General features: G+C 38.2%; 1 protein-coding gene across 1 annotated transcript in view; it reads right to left on the bottom strand.

The window, feature by feature from the left end:
- Positions 1 to 310: 310 nt before the first annotated feature.
- N4BP2L2 (NEDD4 binding protein 2 like 2) overlaps positions 311 to 21,787 on the bottom strand; it is a 41,797-nt gene continuing 20,320 nt past the window's right edge. Inside the window, exons 7-11 of the mRNA XM_033515290.1 lie at positions 11,230 to 12,986; positions 8,705 to 8,790; positions 8,073 to 8,118; positions 6,361 to 6,547; positions 311 to 1,824 (exon numbers count right to left, since the gene is read on the bottom strand). Of these exons, the coding sequence (XP_033371181.1) occupies positions 6,393 to 6,547; positions 8,073 to 8,118; positions 8,705 to 8,790; positions 11,230 to 12,986 (2,044 nt within the window). The 3' untranslated portion in view covers positions 311 to 1,824; positions 6,361 to 6,392. The remainder of the gene's footprint in view (positions 1,825 to 6,360; positions 6,548 to 8,072; positions 8,119 to 8,704; positions 8,791 to 11,229; positions 12,987 to 21,787) is intronic.

Raw genomic sequence — 21,787 nt, 5'->3', positions numbered from 1 at the left:
ATCACGCCCAGCTTGGTTAGGAGCCAGGTATGCCCCAAGCACACAGCACCAGCAAATTTCAATGCTGGAGCTTTAGGTTCTGAGATTCCAAATGGTGCTAAAGAGAGTGTTCACACACAGGGAGAAAGCTTAGCTCCCCAGGGACATGGCACGCCAATGCTAACTGAAGCAAGTGGGGGAAATGTGGCAGGAAAGAAGAGACAGAAAAATTGAAATTCATAGATACTGGAAAGGGGGGTTAAAGTAAACTTAAACTAGCAACACTCTACTAAGAGATGAAACATGACTTGCCCATACAAGAGTACTGTGAGATTTTGAAAACTATTTTTATTTCAAGCATTCCAAAAGGCCAGGATTCAGTAACAGAAGAGAGAGGCATTCTGATTTCTCGCTCAATAAATAGAAGTAGGAAGACAGTATCCTTGAGTGACATTTTCTTGAAATCAAACTAACTTGTCTGCTGCCACTAGTACAACACAGAAGTCTGAAACTGTGGCTATGGCGGGTATGAAGTCCCTTCCTCCTCCCTCACACATTTTGTATAATGTTCTGCTGGTAGGAGAGCAGGACATTTCCAGCCAAGGAGGACACACACATATACATGGGAAATGCATTCAAACAGTGCAGCCAGAAAATTGCTACAGTGGTACAACATGAATTTAGAAATACATACATTGTTAACTGCTGTCATGTAGATGCAGTACTTAAGTAGAAAGTGGAGACACATTGGCAAATTCAACCATGGTGAAGCTTCAGCACAAGTTCAGTCGAGTCCTGGCTCTTCAGCTGTATAAACACATGCAGGGAAAGGTGAGGAAGAAGAGGTGAAAGAATAAATGGAGAAATATTCTGGATCTGCAAACTGCACAAGTGGGAAATATTATTTCTGATGAGTAGACACAGCCAAGTTTCCTGCTTCTACTCAATCTTTTCTCACACTTTTTTTGGTAAGGGAGGTGACAGTTGTCTTTTCTGTCACTCCTTCTCCCTACAAGGAAGTGTCCAGCCTTATGCATGCCTCATAATTGACAGAGGTTGCTCTTTATAATTAATTATAATTTGTCTATCTCTACATACTTAAATATTTCCAACACCCCTAACAGAAACATCAAATCACTGGTTACCAGTGCTAGTTACACATCTTCTCAGTCTACCACAAACTATACACACCCTTGCTCCAGTGTCTTTGCATCAGTTCTATAGTGAAATGTTCTTGTTTCTGTGGTCCCGCATTCCCAAATGAGTCTAGCTGAGGGGAAGCATGAAGCCTGGTTTCAGGAGAAAAGCAGGGGAGTTGTGCACCCCTGGATGAGTGAATAGGAATGACAGATGAATATTTTTACCATTTGAGGTTGTAAAGGGACTGGGTGCAATTGTGACTGAGGGTGAAGGCAGAAGGAGGCTGAGACATGTATCAAGCACCATTCCCTGCATGTGAGCATCACTCACTGCTTCTGTGGTGATAACCTGGATCCTGATACAAGGGAATTAAATACCACAGCCTGAAGCTCACACCCCATAGGGACAGATGTCTCTGGTCTCCACTCTCAATCTTTTTATACCACACTTGAGGATGTACTGAGAAAACGTAAAACCACAAATGCCTTCAGAAAATGACATTTTGCCATACACAAAGTTATCTCAATTTTGATCATTATTACATGGACAGGGAGGTTGATATTGGAGAGTAGTGTTGGGGGGAGGAGGCCAAAGATGTACACCAAAAAATCCACAGTGGTTTCTTTCTTCCAGGTTATCCCTCATGTTTAAAATTCTTGGTGGCCAACTGAAGTCCTTCCATGGTGTGAAGAAAGTGAGAAGTTTCTGAAATAAAAAAAAAAAAAGAAGAGGATCTGCTGAAGTTCCACAACAGCACAGGCAGCAAAAAGACTTAACAGATAATCCAGCCCTCAGACTGAGAAGAGTCTGTCCAATGCTTTTTAAAGTTTCTAATACCCAGCTGTTGGTTATTTATTTAAAAAGTTAAAAAGGGTGGAGAGGAAGCAGACAATGGAAAGCAAAGGAAAAATAAAAGAATGCAAGGAGAGTGGAAAAGGATGGATGTCAAAACTAGAGGCAGTAAGGACCTTACCATCTCAAAGCTGAAAAATAAGGAGAAGAGTAACACAGTGGAAGTAACATAGCTTTTTTTTTCTCTACACACCACAAGCCCTATATAATGAACAGCTGTTAAACCAATACCACCATAGTACAGCTACACCTCAATTTTTTTTTGTTATAATGTGAATTGTTTCCCCTGTTATGTGTGCTTAGGACCTCACAGGCTTTCATGTTACAAAGTTTGTGTGAGGCACCCGCACAGCCCAATTGTTGCCCTTTCCTGAGAGCTCCAGAAACACTGCTGTGGGCAGCTCTTATTCCCCCAGGTAATTAGACTCTCTGCTTAAGTGATTTTTTGAGCCAGGTTTTCCTGTAAGCACTGTAAGAGACAGGTGAGGTTTTCTGGTCACAATTCCATGCACTTTTTCATGCTTCATTTTGTTTAATATTAGTGGTTAAATGTCAAAGGACAGATAGGTTTTTCCACTATTGTCTTTGTATCAAAGTAGCAACTGGAGGAGGTTTGACCATGGGATGATATTTTCCTGTGGCAATACTGGAAGACAGTTTTAGTCTGCTTTGTATACTTCAGATTAATTTTTTTCATTTTAGCAAAAAAACAGTCCTGCCTGTCCCAGCTATACACTCCTGCTTTTTTGCCCATGTCCTGCTGATCTCTAGGACAATTTGTTTCAGTTCCACAGTACAGACCAAAAACTTTTGGATGTCTTCATGCATTAGATGTTAGAGCTGAACTGCCTTGCTCAGAAGCATTACAGCCAGCAAAGGGAAGTGCTGGGAATAGCACAGCCAGGGAAAGGAGGAGCAATAACACACGGTATCAAGAGATTTGTCCCATCAAAACCACACCCTTCAGGGCTGGTGTGTAAGAAGTATTTCTGCAGGGAGTTACTGACTGCTGTACTTCAAAAGAAACATGCCAGCTTCTGCTTTGCAGTAGTCTTGCAGATAAATGCTTGAACAGACACATTTGTATTGTACTGGCATCTGTGAGTCCTGGTCTAAGAAGAACTAGGCACCAAAAATGATGCTCTTTTCACTGACCTCAACATTTCTCAAACTGGGAACTGTTGCTTAATCTCCAGAACAAATACTGATGTGCTGCCAATGCTGCAATAAGGAGTTCTCACAAAAACTTGAGATTAACCCTGTGTTTTCACAGAGAAACACTGTTAACCCTCCCATTTAAATAAAAACACCCTTACACAACATGAATACAGAAGCATGTTCATCTGGCTAACAGATTAATTTGCACTTGGCCAGGAATGCTCTGTTTGCTTTCCAATCTAAAGGGACCAAAGTGATCATATTAGCTCTCCCTTGATTTCCTATAATTTTAAAATCTTTTTGTAGGAATATCTCAGTTTTCCTAGTTTTTTATTTTCCCCCTGACATTTGAAGGAATGAATTCCATTTCAACATTTACGGTTGCTCACTTGAGCAGTTTCACAACCACTCTGGGACATTGTTTTTGTCAAGCCTGCTTTAATCAGCAACCAGAGGGGAATTATTTTGTGGTGAGGCAAGGCAACCCTATCCCTTCAAAGCCAGGGGCACCATCCATCAGGAAAACTCACCTGTCTTTTACATACAGATATTGTGGAAGTACTGGAATACTCACTTGGGGTCTGCATTACCCAGTATCCTGTGCCTGACAGTGAACATGAAAACCCTAAGACATGCTTCTTCCTTTCCACATACTGGTTTAATTCTTTTAACATCCTACATTTGTAAAATCTTAAAAGAGGAGTCCACCTTAAGGTTTGGTTGCAGAATACATGGTCCCTGATATCAGAGCTGCCCAGACAGGACACCCTGCACATCCTCTCCTTGTATCTACAGCAGCACGACCTCATCTGCTCCCTTGCTCCAGCCGTGGCACTGAGCTGGACCTTACAGCAGCTTATCTAAATTCCTCAGTCCAGCAGAACAGTATTGATTTGTTTGCTGTGGGGTTAATGAGTTAGATGATAGCCTTCATGTCAGCCAGCAAGTGCTGGAGCTGCTATCTGGAGCGGGGCTGGGAGAAAGGGCACTTCACACTTTGGGCAGCAGTTACCCATTGCATCAGCCTGGTCCGAGATGGCAGATCCCAGCTCCAGAGCAGCCTAAACCCACCTGACCTCTGGTGTCTCATCCTCTCCCTTCCAACAGCCTCCAGGACTTCCCCTGATGCATTTCAGATGTTGAACCAAAGCAAAGCAAAACAAAACCCCCCAACATAAAACTCCAGCTGTATCATTCCATTCCAGCATAGATATCACTGACCAAGCCCTGTAGAGACACTGCAAGGCCTTTTTATAAGCCAAACACTGAAGGGGAGTCTTCTCTCGTGGCAAAGTCTGCATTGTTCTCATTCTATATTCCATAGAACTAACACAAGCTGACACAGTACAGCATTAGACTGCAACACAACATAACAAACTGGCGTTTCCTGGCAGCAGACAGTGCCTGGGTCACAAACACACAGGGCTCTGGGTCATTTCTGCTGCACTCATGACAAGCAGGAGAGGAAGAACGAAACAGTTTGGGGAGTAGCAGAGCAGACAGACAAAGGAAGTAAATCTGATGGGAAAAAACAGTTTATTTGATTCAGCAACCAGATAAAGGTATAGACAATAAGGCAGGATAATCTGCTAGCATTTGTTCCTCCTTTTTTGATGCACAAAAGGAAAAAGAAAAAGTTCCATATTTCACAATTTTCTCCCAGGAAGGTAACAATGTTCTTCACATCTGTTTCTTTAGCATATAAACATTTAATCAATAACCTGGACATTTCTGGATAATAGCTTAGGATACAAACCCACGCAGTCATCCAGTCAAGACCATAAGCCAAAATCCTGCCTCTAGAGTGTTTGTATTTGCAATATTATAAATAAGTGGCTTCTAAAAATCAGTAGCAGGTGTAGCCTAAGTATTTGGTGAAAATATTTTTTACTTGCTTACCCAATATTGTAGTATTTGATTATATGAGAGGAAAATACTGCTACCAGATGTTCTTGATGTTATTAATGATCTGTGCTGAGAGCACCCTGTGGGACCAGAGCTCTCTGGGTCACATGGTTCACAAAGATCTCCCTCATCTTCCCACATTGGTAGCTGGTATCAGCTAATCAGCCTGCAATGTCATTTTTGCTGTCAATGACATATAATCAAATTAAACCCCATTAAAGAGGTTTCAGTTCCAACCCAAACTATTCAGCTACTTCCCCTCTGACACAAACATCCTCTATGAAAACTTCCACGTTTATGACACAGTGCACATCCACCTCCTTCACCCCTGCTCCAGTCATTGACTGGAGGCATAGTCAGGTCAGGCACAGGGCACCAGGTGACAAAGACTCCCTGACCAGACCTCATATGGATGATATTCCAGCAGTCCTGTGACATCTGGATAGGAACAATTTAAGCCTCAGGATATGGAATCATTTTCTGGCTCAGTTTGCTCATGGTGCAAGTTGTTCTATTTCCACATACCTCGGTTTATTTGTTTAAAAACTACAAATTAATCCATTTTCCATTTTGGAAAGAACAACTAACGGCAAATGATAGAGAAGTTAAGCTAGCATTTTCCTGCTGGAACCCATAATCCTTCCTTCTTATCTCAATCTTCCCAGAATATCTCTCATAAATAAACCAAACAAACTTTGCCAAGTTACCAAAGGGTTCAAAAATTCACGAGACAAGCAAGAACATGACAGCACACTTCGTCACACTAAATGAAAACATTAATGAAAACTTAACACTTCAATATATGGAGTCTTACTGCGACCTCCTGCTACTGTTTTTGCACTGAAAAGCAGAACTGCCACTTTTTCATAACTTGGTGAAATACTGTTTTATTACTCGTAGAGTTCATCTCATAATTAGACCCTTAATGGAGCCAGCATTACTCTCCACGCTGAAAAGCCAGGGAAAGTAGGACTGTGATGACTCATGACAGATTGCCACAGCAACCAAAATGGGAGTAAATTCCAGGCATCCTACCCTGCTGCTTTCACTTCACCATGCATGTTTTAGATTTCAGAGGAAAAAATAAAATCATATGGTTTTACTAACAAAATATTGCCTTCTCTTTTCCCCATTCAGGCTTGAAAGAAACAAAATCTGAACACCCCTCAATCCTAACTCAATTAAAACTCAAGTAAATTGTGGGATACTAAATGTGGCTTAAAAATTATAAGAAACAATATTCTTTAGATATTTGGTCAAATACAATAAAAAGATACTTGGTCAAATATAATAAAAGAGTGAAACATTCACAAGGTGACTGATTACCTGTTTGTTCACAAGGAATTTAAGACAGTCAATCATGACTGATGAAATGCAGCATCCAGACAGCCAGTGCAGGTTATGATGTTCTCTTCTATCACATCTTGACACAGCTCCATGTCTGACAGTGTTTCAGAAGAGTCTTGATTCTCTTGGTGATTTTTATTTAGATCTTCAAGACTAATAATATCATCTAAAAAATAAAGAAATTACAAACTGCAGCCAAAACCACCTGAAATTACCCTACATAGTCTGTCATTTCTGTTGTGTCAGGATAGAGTATTTCTAGAATAAACTTTTATTTTATCATAATCCTCTTGATTTTGCCTCCTAAATGGCTTATAAAATAAATGAAATATTTCAGTTTTGTCTCTCATAAGGGGTGGGGGGAATGAGAGAACACCCATGCATGTGTGTGTCTATTCCCAGTCTTACACTGCCTCTCCAAAATCAGCCTTTCTTCTAAAACAGGGAAACTTCTCTCCTATTTTAGACAGAAAATTCTACAAGCTTTCAGGAAACTACTTTTGTGTATTTTTAAACTTGTTGGCAGAACCTGTGAAATTTTTCTGCATTAATATGGAAATTGTGAAAAGATAAGGAACAACCTTATCCCATAACCTCCACACTGCAGGATTAATGTTTGCAGAAGTCCAGAGCTTCACAAGAACCTTGATATCTCTTACTGCTCAGGTGTGTGACCTCAAGTGCTGTTTGATAGCAGCTGAATGTGAGCCAGCTGTGCTCAGGTGGCCAAGAAGGCCAATGGCATCTTGGGCAGTGGTGTGGCCAGCAGGAGCAGGGAAAGGATTGTCCCTCTGTATCCAGCACTGGTGAGGCCACACCTTCAGTTCTGGGCTCAGTTTCGGGCCCCTCACTATAAAAAGACGCTGGGGTGCTGGAACATATCCGGAGAAAGACAATGGAGCTGGGGAAGGGTCTGGAGCACAAGTCTGATGAGGAGCAGCAGAGGGAGCTGGGGGGGTTTAGCCTGGAGAAGACGCAGGGAGATCTCGCCGTTCACAATTGCCTGAAAGGAGGCTGGAGCCAGGTGGGGGTCAGTCTCTTTTCCCAGGTAACAAATGACAGGACAAGAGGAAATGGCCTCAAGATGCATTGGGGAGGCTTAGACTGGATATCAGGAAAAATTTCTTCACTGAAATGGTGGCTGGGCATTGGAACAGGCTGCCCAGGAAGTAGTGAAATCATCTCTGGAAGTGTTCAAAAAGCAGGTAGATGTGGCACTGAGGGACATGGTTTAGTGGTGGACTTGGGCAGTGCTGGTTAATGGTTGGACTCAATGATCTTATAGGTCTTTTCCAACCTAAATAATTCCATGATTCTATTACTATGCTGCCAACTTTTAGTGATAATGAAGTTTAATTAACTTGAAGATACTCAACCTTTCAAGGAAGTCTCAAGGAAGACTATGTCAAGCTAAACACCATTTTGATCTAGAATGGATAAACTTGAACTAGTTACTGGAATATTTCCGTATGGAAAACTTTACAAGGCAATTTTAGCACTTAGATGAGGAAAAGTGAAGTGATGATAGCAACCATAGCTCTGTGGACCATGGCCACAATCAATGGCAGCACAAATTTATTTATCACATCATTGTACTTTTGCACAAAGAGGAGTCTTATCACTCGCTGGTAATGAAAAAGCCTTTGATAAGATGAATTTTACACAGTTTTTGTGTCACAAAATAGACTTACCAGTCAAGCCATCACCATTCTGCAATCCGTTTGTTTTCTGTTTTTCCTAAAATAGATAACAATAGTCCAGCAAAAAGAAAGTATGTGACAAGAGATGCTATTTGGGGCAAGAACAAAGTCCATGCTCTATTTTATATTTACTAGTTCATTGTAATCAGGATTTTCTTGATTTCCACTACCAGGTAAGGAAAAAAAGTTAACCTGTAAGTTAACACTTTCAAGCTAGACAAAGAGAATTATTTTTCCCACAGTCACGCAGAATAGCTTCTCTGCTGCAGCTCTAGCAGAGGGGATGGAGAATGAGATTTGCTTAGATGATGAGAGAAAACTATAAGAAGGAAAACATCTGAATGATGGTAGCTTATACTTAATGAACATAGGTCAGGTCAAGACACAGGTATCAAAGTTTTTTCACCCTTTTTTAACTACTTTGCACACACTTCTGAAGTTGATCTTTCAAAACTTGAACCCTACCATGCCAATGAGCTGGTTTTAGAAATATTCAGAGGAGGACAGAAAACATCTCTCTCCTCATTGTGGATATTAAAGCAAATTTACTAACAAAGAACTGAAGAATTCCCCTTGGCACCTGAAATATTGGAAAGCCTTTCAAAATCCCCTAAAATTCATACCTCCACAGAGGTCTTCCACAGTAAATAGATCATCTTTGAAACTTTCCAGTCAAGGGGAACTATATAATCATCTGGCAACAAGGATTCTGCAGAAGAAAATATTTTTTGCAGTTGAGTGTTCAGATCTCTCCACAGCCAAAATATATCACTGAATTACAATTTTTGCATGTCATTTATATATATATTTTAAAAAATAATATATTTAAATAAGCCAGCAGCAAAATCAGAATTTAAAATTTCTAGAATCTAAGGCCAGTGCACAAGAGAGGAAAGGGGGAGGGAAGGAGATTTGGGTTTAGTTTCTTTATTTAGACAAAGGCTTTCCCACCATACTTTCATTTCCGCCACATACTGCCCTAAAAATATGGGCACACAAGAAAAATAGTTTTCGGACAATAAATTAAAAGAAATAGAATTAAATAACAACTTTCAAATTTTAAAATGCTTAATTATAAGAATTTGTGCAGCATCAGTAGAGAAGCTGCTTCCTAAAATATTTTAACTCTGACGTGGTTTAAAGAAGTTGAAAAGAGGTTCTTGAAAACTATCTGAAATATATTCCACACTAATATGAGAATTATATAAGCAAGACAGGCAATTAAATCTTTCATTTATAAATAACTACAGATATTTCTTTACCAAAATTTTCCCCTCCAAAATTATTTCAATAAAGATTGACTGCAATTCCCAGTGTTGTAAAATAATACCACTAAAATGTGTGCATCAATAAATAGTTGCCTGCCAATATAATGTATGCCACAAAGAAAACCAAACCAGGACAATTTCTGGAATTTTAGGATTATAATAATAAAGGAGAATGTGACCAGCCAGGCACAATTCTGATGGGAAAACCCCAGCAGTCAGCAGTCATAAGCTGGCAGAGCTTCAGAGCGATATTGGGGTGGGTTTGTATCTCTTAAAGGTTATTTCCAAAGGAAACTCACCTAAACTCCAGAGAATATCACCTGTTACTGACTCAGAAAAGAAGGACATTTGGTTCACTAACCTACTGAATGTTTCTGAGTGCCTGGTTATTCTTTTTCTTTCTTGGGAGATGCCTGTTTTCAATTCATGGCCAACTCCCTCTAAGATTATGAAATTCAGGATCACAAATATGAAGATTCACCAAGTTTGATGAAGAAAAATGTTTTACATCTAACAGTTGAGGACATCAACAGTACTTCCTTGATTCACTTCAGCTCTATATGGCAAGTTTTTTGTTGTGTGGTGCCAGATTTAGGTAAAGCAGCACTACAGGTCAGTCCTTTAGGGACCAAGCCAAGTAATGTTTCCTGTGATTTGCATCACTGTTTGGCAAGTGGCATTGCCATCAACTTCTAAAAAACAACAAGGAGTCCTGAGGTCAGTTTGAGCAGATAAACAATAAGCTGCTCCTCAGTTGTCAGATTAAAATTTTCTTATGAAAATTCATGCTTAACTTTAAACTCTACTGAAACAAACAAATGTAAAGGTATACTGAAAAGCTGGTCTGTGTTTTTTAATCCTTTTGCTTGGCTAAATGAAAGTTACAGTTTCTCCACTAAATTTGGACTTAAGAAACTGAAAAGCATTATGCACAGAGAATATGGTTCTTTCAGCAGGTGTTCTAGGGTGACTTTCATGCAAAACTCTGACGTTGTCACTAGTTATCAGCTCTCTGGGATTGCATTAGCCTGCAGTATACTAGGAAATTAAGGTTTCACCTTCATTTCACACCCAATTCCTTTGAGGACTGATCATCTTTTACCTGCTAACTTAAGATTACTAAACTGAAAATTTAGTGTTACAAAATTATCCTATTACAAAAATAGGACATCTGGAGCTCTGGAAGGCAAATATACAACACTGGGACATTTATTAATCAGGCACACTTAAAAAGAAGACATTCACTATCAGAAAACATCTCATAAGTCTGATATTCAATTTTAAACTAAATTAGATTTTGGAAAAGATACTCAACAGCATCTAAGCCATGTAAGAGTGTATGAAAATTTTACTAAAAAAAAAGAAAGTTACTATCTGGAATATAAAACCAAATATGCAGCCTTTTTATAAGAGGACACATTTTGTAACACATTTTCGTTTAGTTCCATAATCATCACAGGAAAGTCTTACTCAGTAGGATGTATTAAAACATCATTTAATTCTGTAATCAACACAGCAAAATCTTACTAGGATATATTAAAATGTAAGCAAGCATTTAATGTTTGGATTTAAAGTTAGTCTTTGTTTTTAAATTTAATGTTTGTTTTTGTTACTAAAATGACTGCAAATACAAGGCCAAATCAAAAACTCCTTTGACAGAGACTGAGGATTTTAGGTAAAAACTATCACCAAACCAGGAGTAATTTGTTTCAACAGGATTAATATTTAACTAAGAACAGCAATAAAAATTAGTTTTTAACCATAGTCTTTTCATTTGTTTTTTTTGGTTTGGAGGGAGTGCTTTGTTTTTTGTTTGTGGTTCTGAGGGGGTTGTGAGGGTTTTTTTATTTTACATAGGAATAATAAGAAAAGAATTATACCCAGTGGAAGACCTGGAGAACCAAAGAGCTGCACAAGCTGAAAAGCAAATCCTAATGATAAAGGAAGTCCCAGAAAACTGTATTTCATATCTGCATCTTGATAATCTTCAAGCTGTGATGCCTTTGCTGGCTCAGAGTCATCTGCTCCATTTGCATTTTCATTGCAGCTTGCCAATGTATTAGAATCTTCTAGATATTCAGAAACAGCTTTAACAGAAGACAGAATATCTGGTTGCCCATTTGTAACCTCTGAAGAAGTGTGTTCACCCTCGTCCTCTTTTTTATTAACTACCTGTTGTGGCTGAAGAGTTGTAGCTTGCTCCTCCTTTGTTTTGGAATCTACACAAACCCTGGAGGCGTATTTTGATATAGGAGAACATTGTCCTGAATGAACGTAAGAAATATTACATAATAGAGCATCTGCTTCCGGAGTGGGTAAGGAATATTCCTGCAATGCATGGTCCTGTTCAAGTGCTTCTCCACAGTTCTCACTTACCAAGTGGTTTTGCCTCACTTCCAAAACACTATCTTGGGGAATATCTTCTCTTATACAGACATCCTTCCCTCCCTCTGCATGATCAAAGATCTGTCTTGGTAGGTTAAACTTTGGTGCTAAGTTAACAATTCTTCTGTATCTCTTCCTCTTCAACATCATTGGTGTAGCATCAATTGGCACATTTACTTCACTTGAACCCTGTATGAAGGTAGCCCTGGCTTCCACTAGGGAATCAAAGTGCCCTTTACCAGTTGGAGACACAGACAGCCCATTGCTTATTACATTGTCAGCTTCCTCAGTTTCTGTTTCATGATGGTTCTCCGATACCAATCCCTCATTTGACTGATAGCAGTTTAGCTCTGCTGAACTGTTTGTGTGAGTCTGTTTCCTCACTTTTTGAGATCTTTGTTCACTTACAAATTTATCCTCAGAGCAAGGAGAGAGAGAAACTTGAGTATTGAAGCCCATCTGCAACTCCTCAGTAGACAAATTACTTGAAAAAAAAGCCCAGGCATTGGAGCTAGTCTCTTCTGGTTTTAATGGACATTTGCCCTGTGTGTTATCAGACGTCTCATCAAGTAGAATTGAATCGTAACACTGAGAGATTTCTTTTTCTTCACTGTTTAAACTTACCAGCTTGGCTTCCAAGTCAGATTCACATGTAATTTGACATGATCCCAGTTTGTTTTCTGTGCTTAACAATGACATATGACAGTCTTCAGAAATGCCTTCTGTTTCCTGGGTGGAATTTTTATCGTTGGTTATGGTTAGGAAACTGCAGAGATTGTCTTTGTGCCATAGCTTTGCTTCCTCATCTAATCCATTTTTGGTTAGGTTTTCAGTACAAAAAGGTTTTACATCTTTCAAAAGCAAACTGTCACTTTCTACAGGCAATTCATTTTTCCATGCACTATTTGACACCACTGAGACCTCAGGCACAGTGACCAGAAAACTCTCTCCTGGAAACCCTGCAGCTTCCTTTAGCCTTTCATCACCACTCTTAGGCTGCTCCTCACAAACTGTTATTGGATCCTCTGGGCTTTTGCTGAATGTACTCAATGATTTTTTGTTTTCTTCTTCCAAATCATCCTCTTCACTTTCTGATCCATCATGGTCACCTGGAATTGGATGATGAGCTACTCCACACAACATTTTCTTTGTAATTTCTGTAAAATTACTTTTCACTGTTTTGTTTCTTTTTCTCTTTTTCTTCTGTTTTGCTTTTGTTAACAGGTAGCCAGGGTTCTTGCTCAAATGGGTTCTTGTCTCCCTATGTGAAAACAAAGAGGATCAAATGTAAAACTCCTAACAAATAAAAAAACCAAATCCCCACTAAATTAGAGCAATAATGTATTCATGGTGATCAATTTGAAGAATAGGTACCTTATGTTACTATGATGATCAAACACAGACTGTTTGCTTTTTTCAATAGATAAGATCTCAGATAACACCTTCTTTTGACTAAACAAATGCTTGATCAATACAATTCAGGACAATCCCGAACATTTAAATCTGTTTAAGTAAACCCAGCTGCCATCTCGATAACTTTGTTTTACAAAAAGTATCACAAATCATCATTACACCAAACATCATGTTTCTGGATGTCTTTCTAGTATGATGTTTGAATAATAGATCCTGAAGAGCTGGTGCTATTCTGAAATGTCATTAAATGCCATGAGGAGCAGAAAGGTACAAGCAGAAGAAAATGCCATCTGTTAAGATCAAATACTGAAATGCAAAACATACTTACCAAAATCCAAATAATGTAAAGCTACAGTGACTACAGCAACTCTGATATTTACTGTTCAATATGTGAAGTGTTGACTCATACATATTTGGAAGAAATATTTCATACTTTATTACCAACAAAATAATATATTGCAGAAAAATTAAGATGCTGTAGGAAAAATAGCATGTATATTTTCAGTTAATTTTTTAGCTCTTTTCAGAACATCTTATTTATTTTGTCTGAATTTCTCATCAAATTTAACAGAAAGCAGCCCTGTCTTCTCTGAAATCTTGACATTGGCCCATCAGCCAGCTAACCCTGAAATGAAAACTTGTAAGAAAAATCCAGTTCAGGTTTCCATTCAGGACCCTAACAATTCTTTACAATTCTGCAGAGAGATGAGATTTTCAGAGCTAAGTTTGATTGATAAATCCTAGTACCAAAGACGTGTTCCTTTTCTGTAATTCTTCACTTTTTCGAAATCTTTTGTTTGGGATGGTACTTCACACAACACACCAAGGCAAAGCAGAAGCTAGAATTATAGGGTAAAATTGATTTTGGGGAATGCATATGTAAAATTACCTGCTTTATTAAGTGTTATATTCTGAAATTCTTGAGAGAAACAATACAAAACTAACCATAAAAGGGTGACTGTCAATGTAGAGGGAAAGCTGATCACTAGGAGGCAGCCTGGGAACTAGTGGGAATCCTATGGGAATCCATCCTTACCCTTTATTCATTCTTAAATTTATTCACTGTTAGTCTCTAATAAGTTTTTCCTTAATTTAGACTCTGCAAAGTAAACCTTCCCAGTTCTCTGCAAAGGACAGCAGCAGCCATTTCAGCATAGCAATGAAGTTTGCTGACTGCAACAGGATTCAGAAGTCTTGGTGCCTTAATATTGCTGCAAAGGGCAATACATATCTCCATAGGGATCTTGTTGGAAAGCACATAAAATGTATTTCCCTCTAATAGCATCCAGATAAGAAATCCAATGAAGAAACGAGATTTTCTTCAAATGTTGGTGCTTAAATCCAAATGGTGATTTTCTCCAAGTAATGGAAACTGACTTCTCCTTTTCCAGATCTATGTATTTTTGATACAGTGCCCTGTGGTTTAAGTGGGAATGTCCACACCACCAATGGCTGAAGTTAACCAAGAAGAATTCCATGTTGAATTCTGTTCACAATACACTCCACAGTCAGCAACATGCCTCCTATCTCTCCAGAAAACGAGACACAGGATGCCAAAGTTTTAGGATTAAATACACCTTATTTGTCTATTGAAATAAATGATATCAAAGTGAAGTACCTGCAATAGTAGCTGGAGAGATTTTCTTTCTTATCCCACATACACAGAAATCATGTACTAATCCAAGATTTTATCTTAAAATTAACTTTCTTCTTTGGTGAAGAAAATTCATAACTGGAAAGTGGTTTTAGACAAGGAAATTCTCTGGACTTTTCAGGTTCATAAAACCACTTACCAGTGAAATAGAAAATAATGTCCCAATTATAACTATTTTTAATGTAGTGGGGAATAAAACCTCAGACCTGTGCACCAATTCCACAATTTATTGTACCTAAAAGTCCTTGTGCTGCCAGAACAATTGCAGAAATGACAACCAAAGTATCCACATCAGCACTGGCACAGGAAAGAAATTAACTTCTCCAGCCTTGATATTATTGTAGCTAAATTTTTCTTATCACTCACTTCTGCCAGATGTGAATTTGCACTGCTGCTGCTGGAAATGAACTTCCATAATACCGCTGCAAGCATGTTTCTGATGTCTAAACCCTGACATATCTGACAACACTTTCAGGCCAATGCGGACAGAAACTTTCTTAGGCTGGGATGTTGCATCAAAGGGTATTGCAGAAATGAGGGGAAAAGTCTTAAAGGTCTGCACAGTTTCTTAGTCTCCTTACTGTTAATTCTGAATCAGGAAGGAAAATCACGGTGGATGGGATTCACTTTAGAATGCAAGCACAGAAAAAGACACATTCACCAAATAATGGGAAAAGAATCCCCTGGATGATCCAGAAAAACTAACAGGTAGTACTGCATTGAAATTATTGCATGTCAAAATAATAACAAATGCAAATGTTGGTCCAACAATCCATTGGTTGATTTAGCATACCTGAATATGACCATGAATAGTGACATTCAACAGTGCATCATAAATATAAGTATGTAATTTCTGTGCTTTGGAAATACAGAGATTTTATAACAGTTCAAGGAAATTAGTTTTCTAAAGATCTGAATTTCCTGAAGAAATTACTAAAGCAAAAAGGAAAGTGATGAAGTATTAAGTGTAGAATAATAAAATGTATTATTCTTCATGGTCCCAGGTAACCTTTGTTTTTCAATTGATTCTAAGAAAATACTACTCCAAGGAAATATCCTAATGTGCTGTGATGGCATAGCTAAAATTTCCAGCTTGGGGTATAACCCCATATAATGTTAAAGTTTCTGCATTTAATTAAGCAAACTGTCTACTAGTTTTCATAAGATTTATCTTCATTTCTCCTCTTTCAGTCCACCTGCATGCCTTCTGAGAGTTTCTTATACTGTAAAACCATATAGCACACAACCACTGAGCAAATGCAAGAACCAGCATGGAGACAGACTTCTCTTCCTTACAGGGACATTTGCTAGTGAGCCCTTATTAAACCCAGACAACACATGCAAAAGGAAAAAGAAATTCCCCTTTATTGGTGTTGAAATTTTGCTACATATTATGCATCTAGAAACCTGGTTAGTAATAAAAAGACCTGAAAAAATATAATGGTATCTTTGTTGCAATAGGAATTCCCCGTCTGTAACATTTTTAAATTTCTCAGCCTACTGTTTAGACAATACCAAAAGCTTTTTGCCGTAACTCTGTTACATGTGACTTTAAGGTTGTACCCTACTGCTCAAAGTAGCACTGACCAGCTTGACTGAGAGTCAGCACCCAGACAACACTTTCAACTGGAGAAATAAATGCATTTTCACTGAACCAGAACACACTAATTAATCTAAAGCAATTAGATTTTTCAGCAATTGCTGAAAAATGGCAAAACCAAAAGAGTTACTTATTTGCAGTTGTACAGACTTCAGCATGCATCTAAGCTGATGTCTGCTTGATACAGAAAAATGTCTGCAGTCACTGCTGCAATGAAACACAGGATAGAATCACTGAGTCATTTAGGTTGGAAAAGATCTCTGAGATCATTGAGTCGAACCATTAACTCAGCACTGCCAAGTCCATCACTAGACTATGTCCCCAAGTGCCACATTTACATGTCTAATAAATACCTCCTAAATGACTCCACCACTTCCCAGGGCAGCCTGTTCCAATGCCTGACCACCAGTAAAGAAATGTTTCCTGATCATCAGGCAAGATAGAGGAACAGATAAATTTAAAATCCAATTGTATATGACATTTAGCAATGAGGTACATGGTCTTTCAGAAATGTATGCCATCATTAATATCCAAAGTCTCTGAACTGCATTTTCAACACAAAAATTACAGCAGACCAGCTTGCTTAAGATGGCATTTACTGGCATGCACTTCACTTTTCCCATCTGCTAAGTCCAAGTATATTCTTGAATTCCTTGTGATCTAATTTTGCTTCAGAAACAACTAAAAATTGAACTTACTATTTTGGAATAAAAAAAAAAAAACATAACAAGGTACCAGCCTTTTTGTTACAGATCTTGCCTTTAACACTGAAATGAGTGATAAAGATCTAATTCTGCAAAACCGAATAGAAAACTGGGTTATATTATCAGGTGATCACGCACCTGGAAAAACCACAAAATGTGCCAGCATTACTGGGCTTCCTGAAATTGGACAGATAAGCATTCATCTTAGCACTTTGTTGCTGAAGAAACACTTTGTCACCCTTTCCTATTTCGCTCCAGATCTTGCCCTTGCACTTCCACTATGGTCTTTTGCTGGCTCTACCACTCCCCTTATGAGTGGATTCACCTGCCTGACCCTGCATCAAAAGAAAAGAACTACATACTTCATTGTTATGCTCACTTAAGTCTCCAAAGCAAGAAGTAAAGAGTGTCTAGCTAAGACAAAGTGGTTGGTGGGAACAAGTGAGTACCTTCTGCAGCAATATGCCAGGCTGCCTCACAGCAAGGAAATTTAAGATAAATGGTTTGTAAGAAATGTTTACACATTACAGTGTTGCAAATTAATTCTCTCTGCCCTAAATAAGTAAAGATCCTACAAACTGAATTAAATCTGAAGTAACTCAGTATTAATTTTTCTTTTGTGTCTCAGCAGCATTGCTGAGATGGTTGGTGAGATTTAAGTACCTTTATAAAATAAACTAATCTATCATAGTGCTCAAAAAGCTGGTCCAATCTTATTATTTTCTACAGGAGTAATGTATATACAGTTCTGTGCAATGTATAATCAGTCATCAGACTGCTGTCCTGTTATAGTCCAGACACAAAAGACCTGGATCTAGAGAGTATACAGAGAGTATCATACAACTGGTCTGATTAAAACATGCCTTTATGATCTGTTCATTTAATCAAATACATGGCAAAATGCAAGCACTTTACTTTCCAAGGTTAAAAACCCAAACAACCCACCCACAAAAACTCCCACATTCCTGAGGTAAGAACATTTCAGTTTCAAATGACAGTCCTTTCACTCCAGAAAAATTTCAAGTGGGGTGACTTTATTGATCTTGGTCCTGCCTGGTCATGAAAGTCATGAATAGCTTATGATTTAAATGTCCTATTTTGGCTCCTTAGTCATAGAATATGCAGATCAAGATTAAAGACATCTATCCTGAATATACTGTTTGATACATATGTTTATGTGTACTGAATATACTTGTGCCTAGCATGGAACATCCACCTTCTGAACAAGTGAAACAAAAGCTGCTTCAACCTCCTCTAGATACCATAAATATCTTACCTGACACAATTCAGAGCTGAGAAGAGAAACAAAACAACTCCCCCAGCAAGAGATGGACTGATGGATGCCAACAGATGGAGAAGAGGTGCCATTTTTTTCTTTGACTAAATTTTGCTGCACTATTAAGTATAGCTTGGTGTTGGAAAGCAGGTTAAAGTGAAAAAAGGACAACATGAAACACTCCAAGTAATCTGATTACATCTTAAGGGGATGTACTTACAACACAGAGAAAAAATCCTACAGTTTTATCATCAGCCTCTCCCCCATGAAGGCTCAGAAGATCAGTTTTAAGCTTTGGCAACATTTAGTCTTTTGAAGAGAACATGATGGGCAGAGATGCCAATGTTACACACTGCAAGTACAGCACCAATCATCTTGTCATGCTCTCTGAAGTTACTGTTCAAATAAATAAATAAATGTTTTAACCAGGAAATAAAAAGACCCACATACTTTGATACATCATCCTAGCACCAGAACACAGATGACAGACATCATAACAGGATGCAAAGATAAGCAAGTACAACAAAAGGGTTTTAAAAGTAAAACTGAGATTTACAGGGGGAAATGTTGACCTTTCTTACCAATGCACGTTCACACTAAAAACAAAATGTAAAATGAAATTTGAGCTGAGACACAAGCAAAAGCAAGTTGAAGAAAAATATGGGTGGGGGGGACTAGGGAAGCAACAGGGGCATAATGAGAGCAGAATTAAGTATTTGGAGATTAGTAATTAACTATTTCTTGTTAGGAATTCTCAAAGAAAGTCAACAGATTTTAGCTGTGTTTAAAATAACTTCAATTTGCAAAATTATAGCAAAGATGTAACTATTCACCAAAGCACAGATCATAATTCTGGAACAAAAGCATGAGTTTTAGTAACACAAGAAGATACTGAAAACTTAAGGAGAAAAAAAGGATGAAGACAAATACACTGTACAACACAAAATACTCCTTTTAACAGAACAAGAAAAAAATTCAAAAGGACAGCTTAGGGGGTGAGGTCCTATATGTTCAGCTTTCAAATCAGCAAGGGTTTGGACTGAGGCATTTAAAAATTAGAGAATAAGGTGTAGCTCTCCACACAAATTTATAGTGAAGGGAAGAAAATGGACAGAGGAGATGGATCCAGAGTTATGAAGACAACTGCAATAACAAACACACAGGACTCAGATGAGAAAAAAGCAGTTCAAGAATATACAAAAAGGGGGTGAGGAAGCTACAACAGGAAAACAGTGAAAGAAAACAGTATCAGCAAATACTAAGTAACCAGCCTCTAACCTAGATTACAGTAACATTAAAATTCAAATACTGTTAACTGCAGACAATGTCCCTATTCAGAACTTCTGCTCCATGTGTTGAACTCATTCCATGCATCTCAAATGCTCTATGAAATACTGAGAACTACAGAGCATTCAGATAAAATGCACATTCTGTGGATCTTATTACACCTTTTTCAACAAATCTCCATACTTCATCATGCTAGCATCCAAACTTTACTACTTCCTCACACTACACTTTGGTATTTACTCATTTCCCTTTTTAAATGTCTTTCACCAAAGGACCAGACACATACAAAAGACATAATGAATTATGCCCTTAAAGATGATTACTTTTTATAAAAGAGCTCTGTATTATTCCTAGGGTTTTGGGGATGAATAGGTGCAGAAAACTGTCTTTCAATTCTGCAATTTAGTGAGCATCAACAGAGATTTGTCTTTGGAGAGAAAATAAAAAACTATTTTAGATAAGCACTAATTTATGCAATTATTTTCTAGTTCTGAAAAGACAATACAGCTAACAAATGGACACTGAGAGACAGAAAAGGGAAGTAGCTAAAGGTGTTGTCAGGAACCAGTGAGCAACTCTGCCAACAAGGCTAGGAAACAACATAACCAGAATAAAGGGTACAGCCAGTTTTGCTGCTATTTAAAACCAGAAACTTAGTGTCCATCTGAGAATAAGAACAGCATCACAGCTAGCATCCAACACCCTGAGACCAGGCCAGCACTTCCATTAGTGATTTAAAACTCTGATAGGTAAGGGCTAACTCTTCTGATACTATGCACACTGCTCTCACTCCATCACTTAAAACAGAATTACTTCTTGTCAGATCTCTGGAGATCATATGGCCCAACCTCTGCTCAAAGCAATATCATGACCTTGTTGTTAAATGCCTTGTCCATGTAAATTTTGAATATTCCAACAAGGAGATAACACAGGCCATTATCCAGTACAAATTTCCCATGCTGCAACCTCCACCCATTGCTTCTCACCTAACAGGACCTAGACCTAGGCCCAAGAAAGGCACCTAAGTATTAATCATTAGAACCAAGAACACAGAGTGCAGAAACAAAGCAGTAACAGAATGAAACACAACGCTCTGCCATCCACATATTACATACAAAGAATTCCATTTATAATCCTGTATATAATGATTTTTTTGCTGCATTGCCATAAGCAATTTCCATAAAGTGAAGAATAATGTTCAATAGTCACTGATTATTTAGCAGATGTAGCAAATAGCTGCAAAGAGCCACAAATGCAGTTCAGACATACAGACCTGACCTGCTTCAGGCAGACCATTCCACATCTATACTTTTTGTTAAGTACTGCATCCATCTTACAGGCTACCAGGAAAAATGCTAAATGGGGGAAAGTAATGGAGTCAATCCACTCCTAAGCCAGGTTCATGGCCCTTCAGAAGCTATTAATGGTCAAGAGCAAGATGTGGGATAGGCTGTTCAGTAAGTCTTCTCATAGACTATAATAACCTATAATACAGGCTACCCAGACCTAGGGCAAATGAATCAAGAAAAAAAAAATTACAACTATCATGAATAATACAACAGCCACACAGGATTATGGCCTTAAGACTGATTTGTACATTACACAATACATCCCTTAGAAATAAGCAAATGTTTACTCAGTAAGCTAAAGCAGCATTTCTTAGTCTGTTAGCAACTTAGAGATTAAACAACATCCATGACATAATTCACCTTTTTTAAAATCAGTATTTAGAAAACATGCAACTACATGTTCCAAAAGAAAAGATAAAAAAAAGAAAAGTATTTAGAATCACTAAAAAGACTACAACTACAACTGGTTTTTTTTGTTTGTTTTCAGTTTTCATGGATGTAATATATTCTGGCTTGGCACAACATGATATTGTTACAAAGAACACTATAAATCAGTAAAGTACACATGACATGGTCAAGGACTGCCTGCCTACCAGAGAAATGAAGCGGCAGCATTATCAGCTAAACGGAAACTGCAAAGACCAATTCCAGACAAAACACTTCAGTGCTTTTATTATCCTTGATCTAGAATTACACTGACAGTCTACCTCAAGCAAAAACCACCATTTGCAGCTTCTCCATTACTACAGAAATAAATTAAGACAAATTTG

The sequence above is a fragment of the Parus major genome, chromosome 1 (assembly GCF_001522545.3).
Source record: "Parus major isolate Abel chromosome 1, Parus_major1.1, whole genome shotgun sequence".
Taxonomy (NCBI): domain Eukaryota; kingdom Metazoa; phylum Chordata; class Aves; order Passeriformes; family Paridae; genus Parus; species Parus major.
Note: the sequence above shows the minus strand (reverse complement) of the source record. Positions and strands in the feature narration are given on the sequence as shown.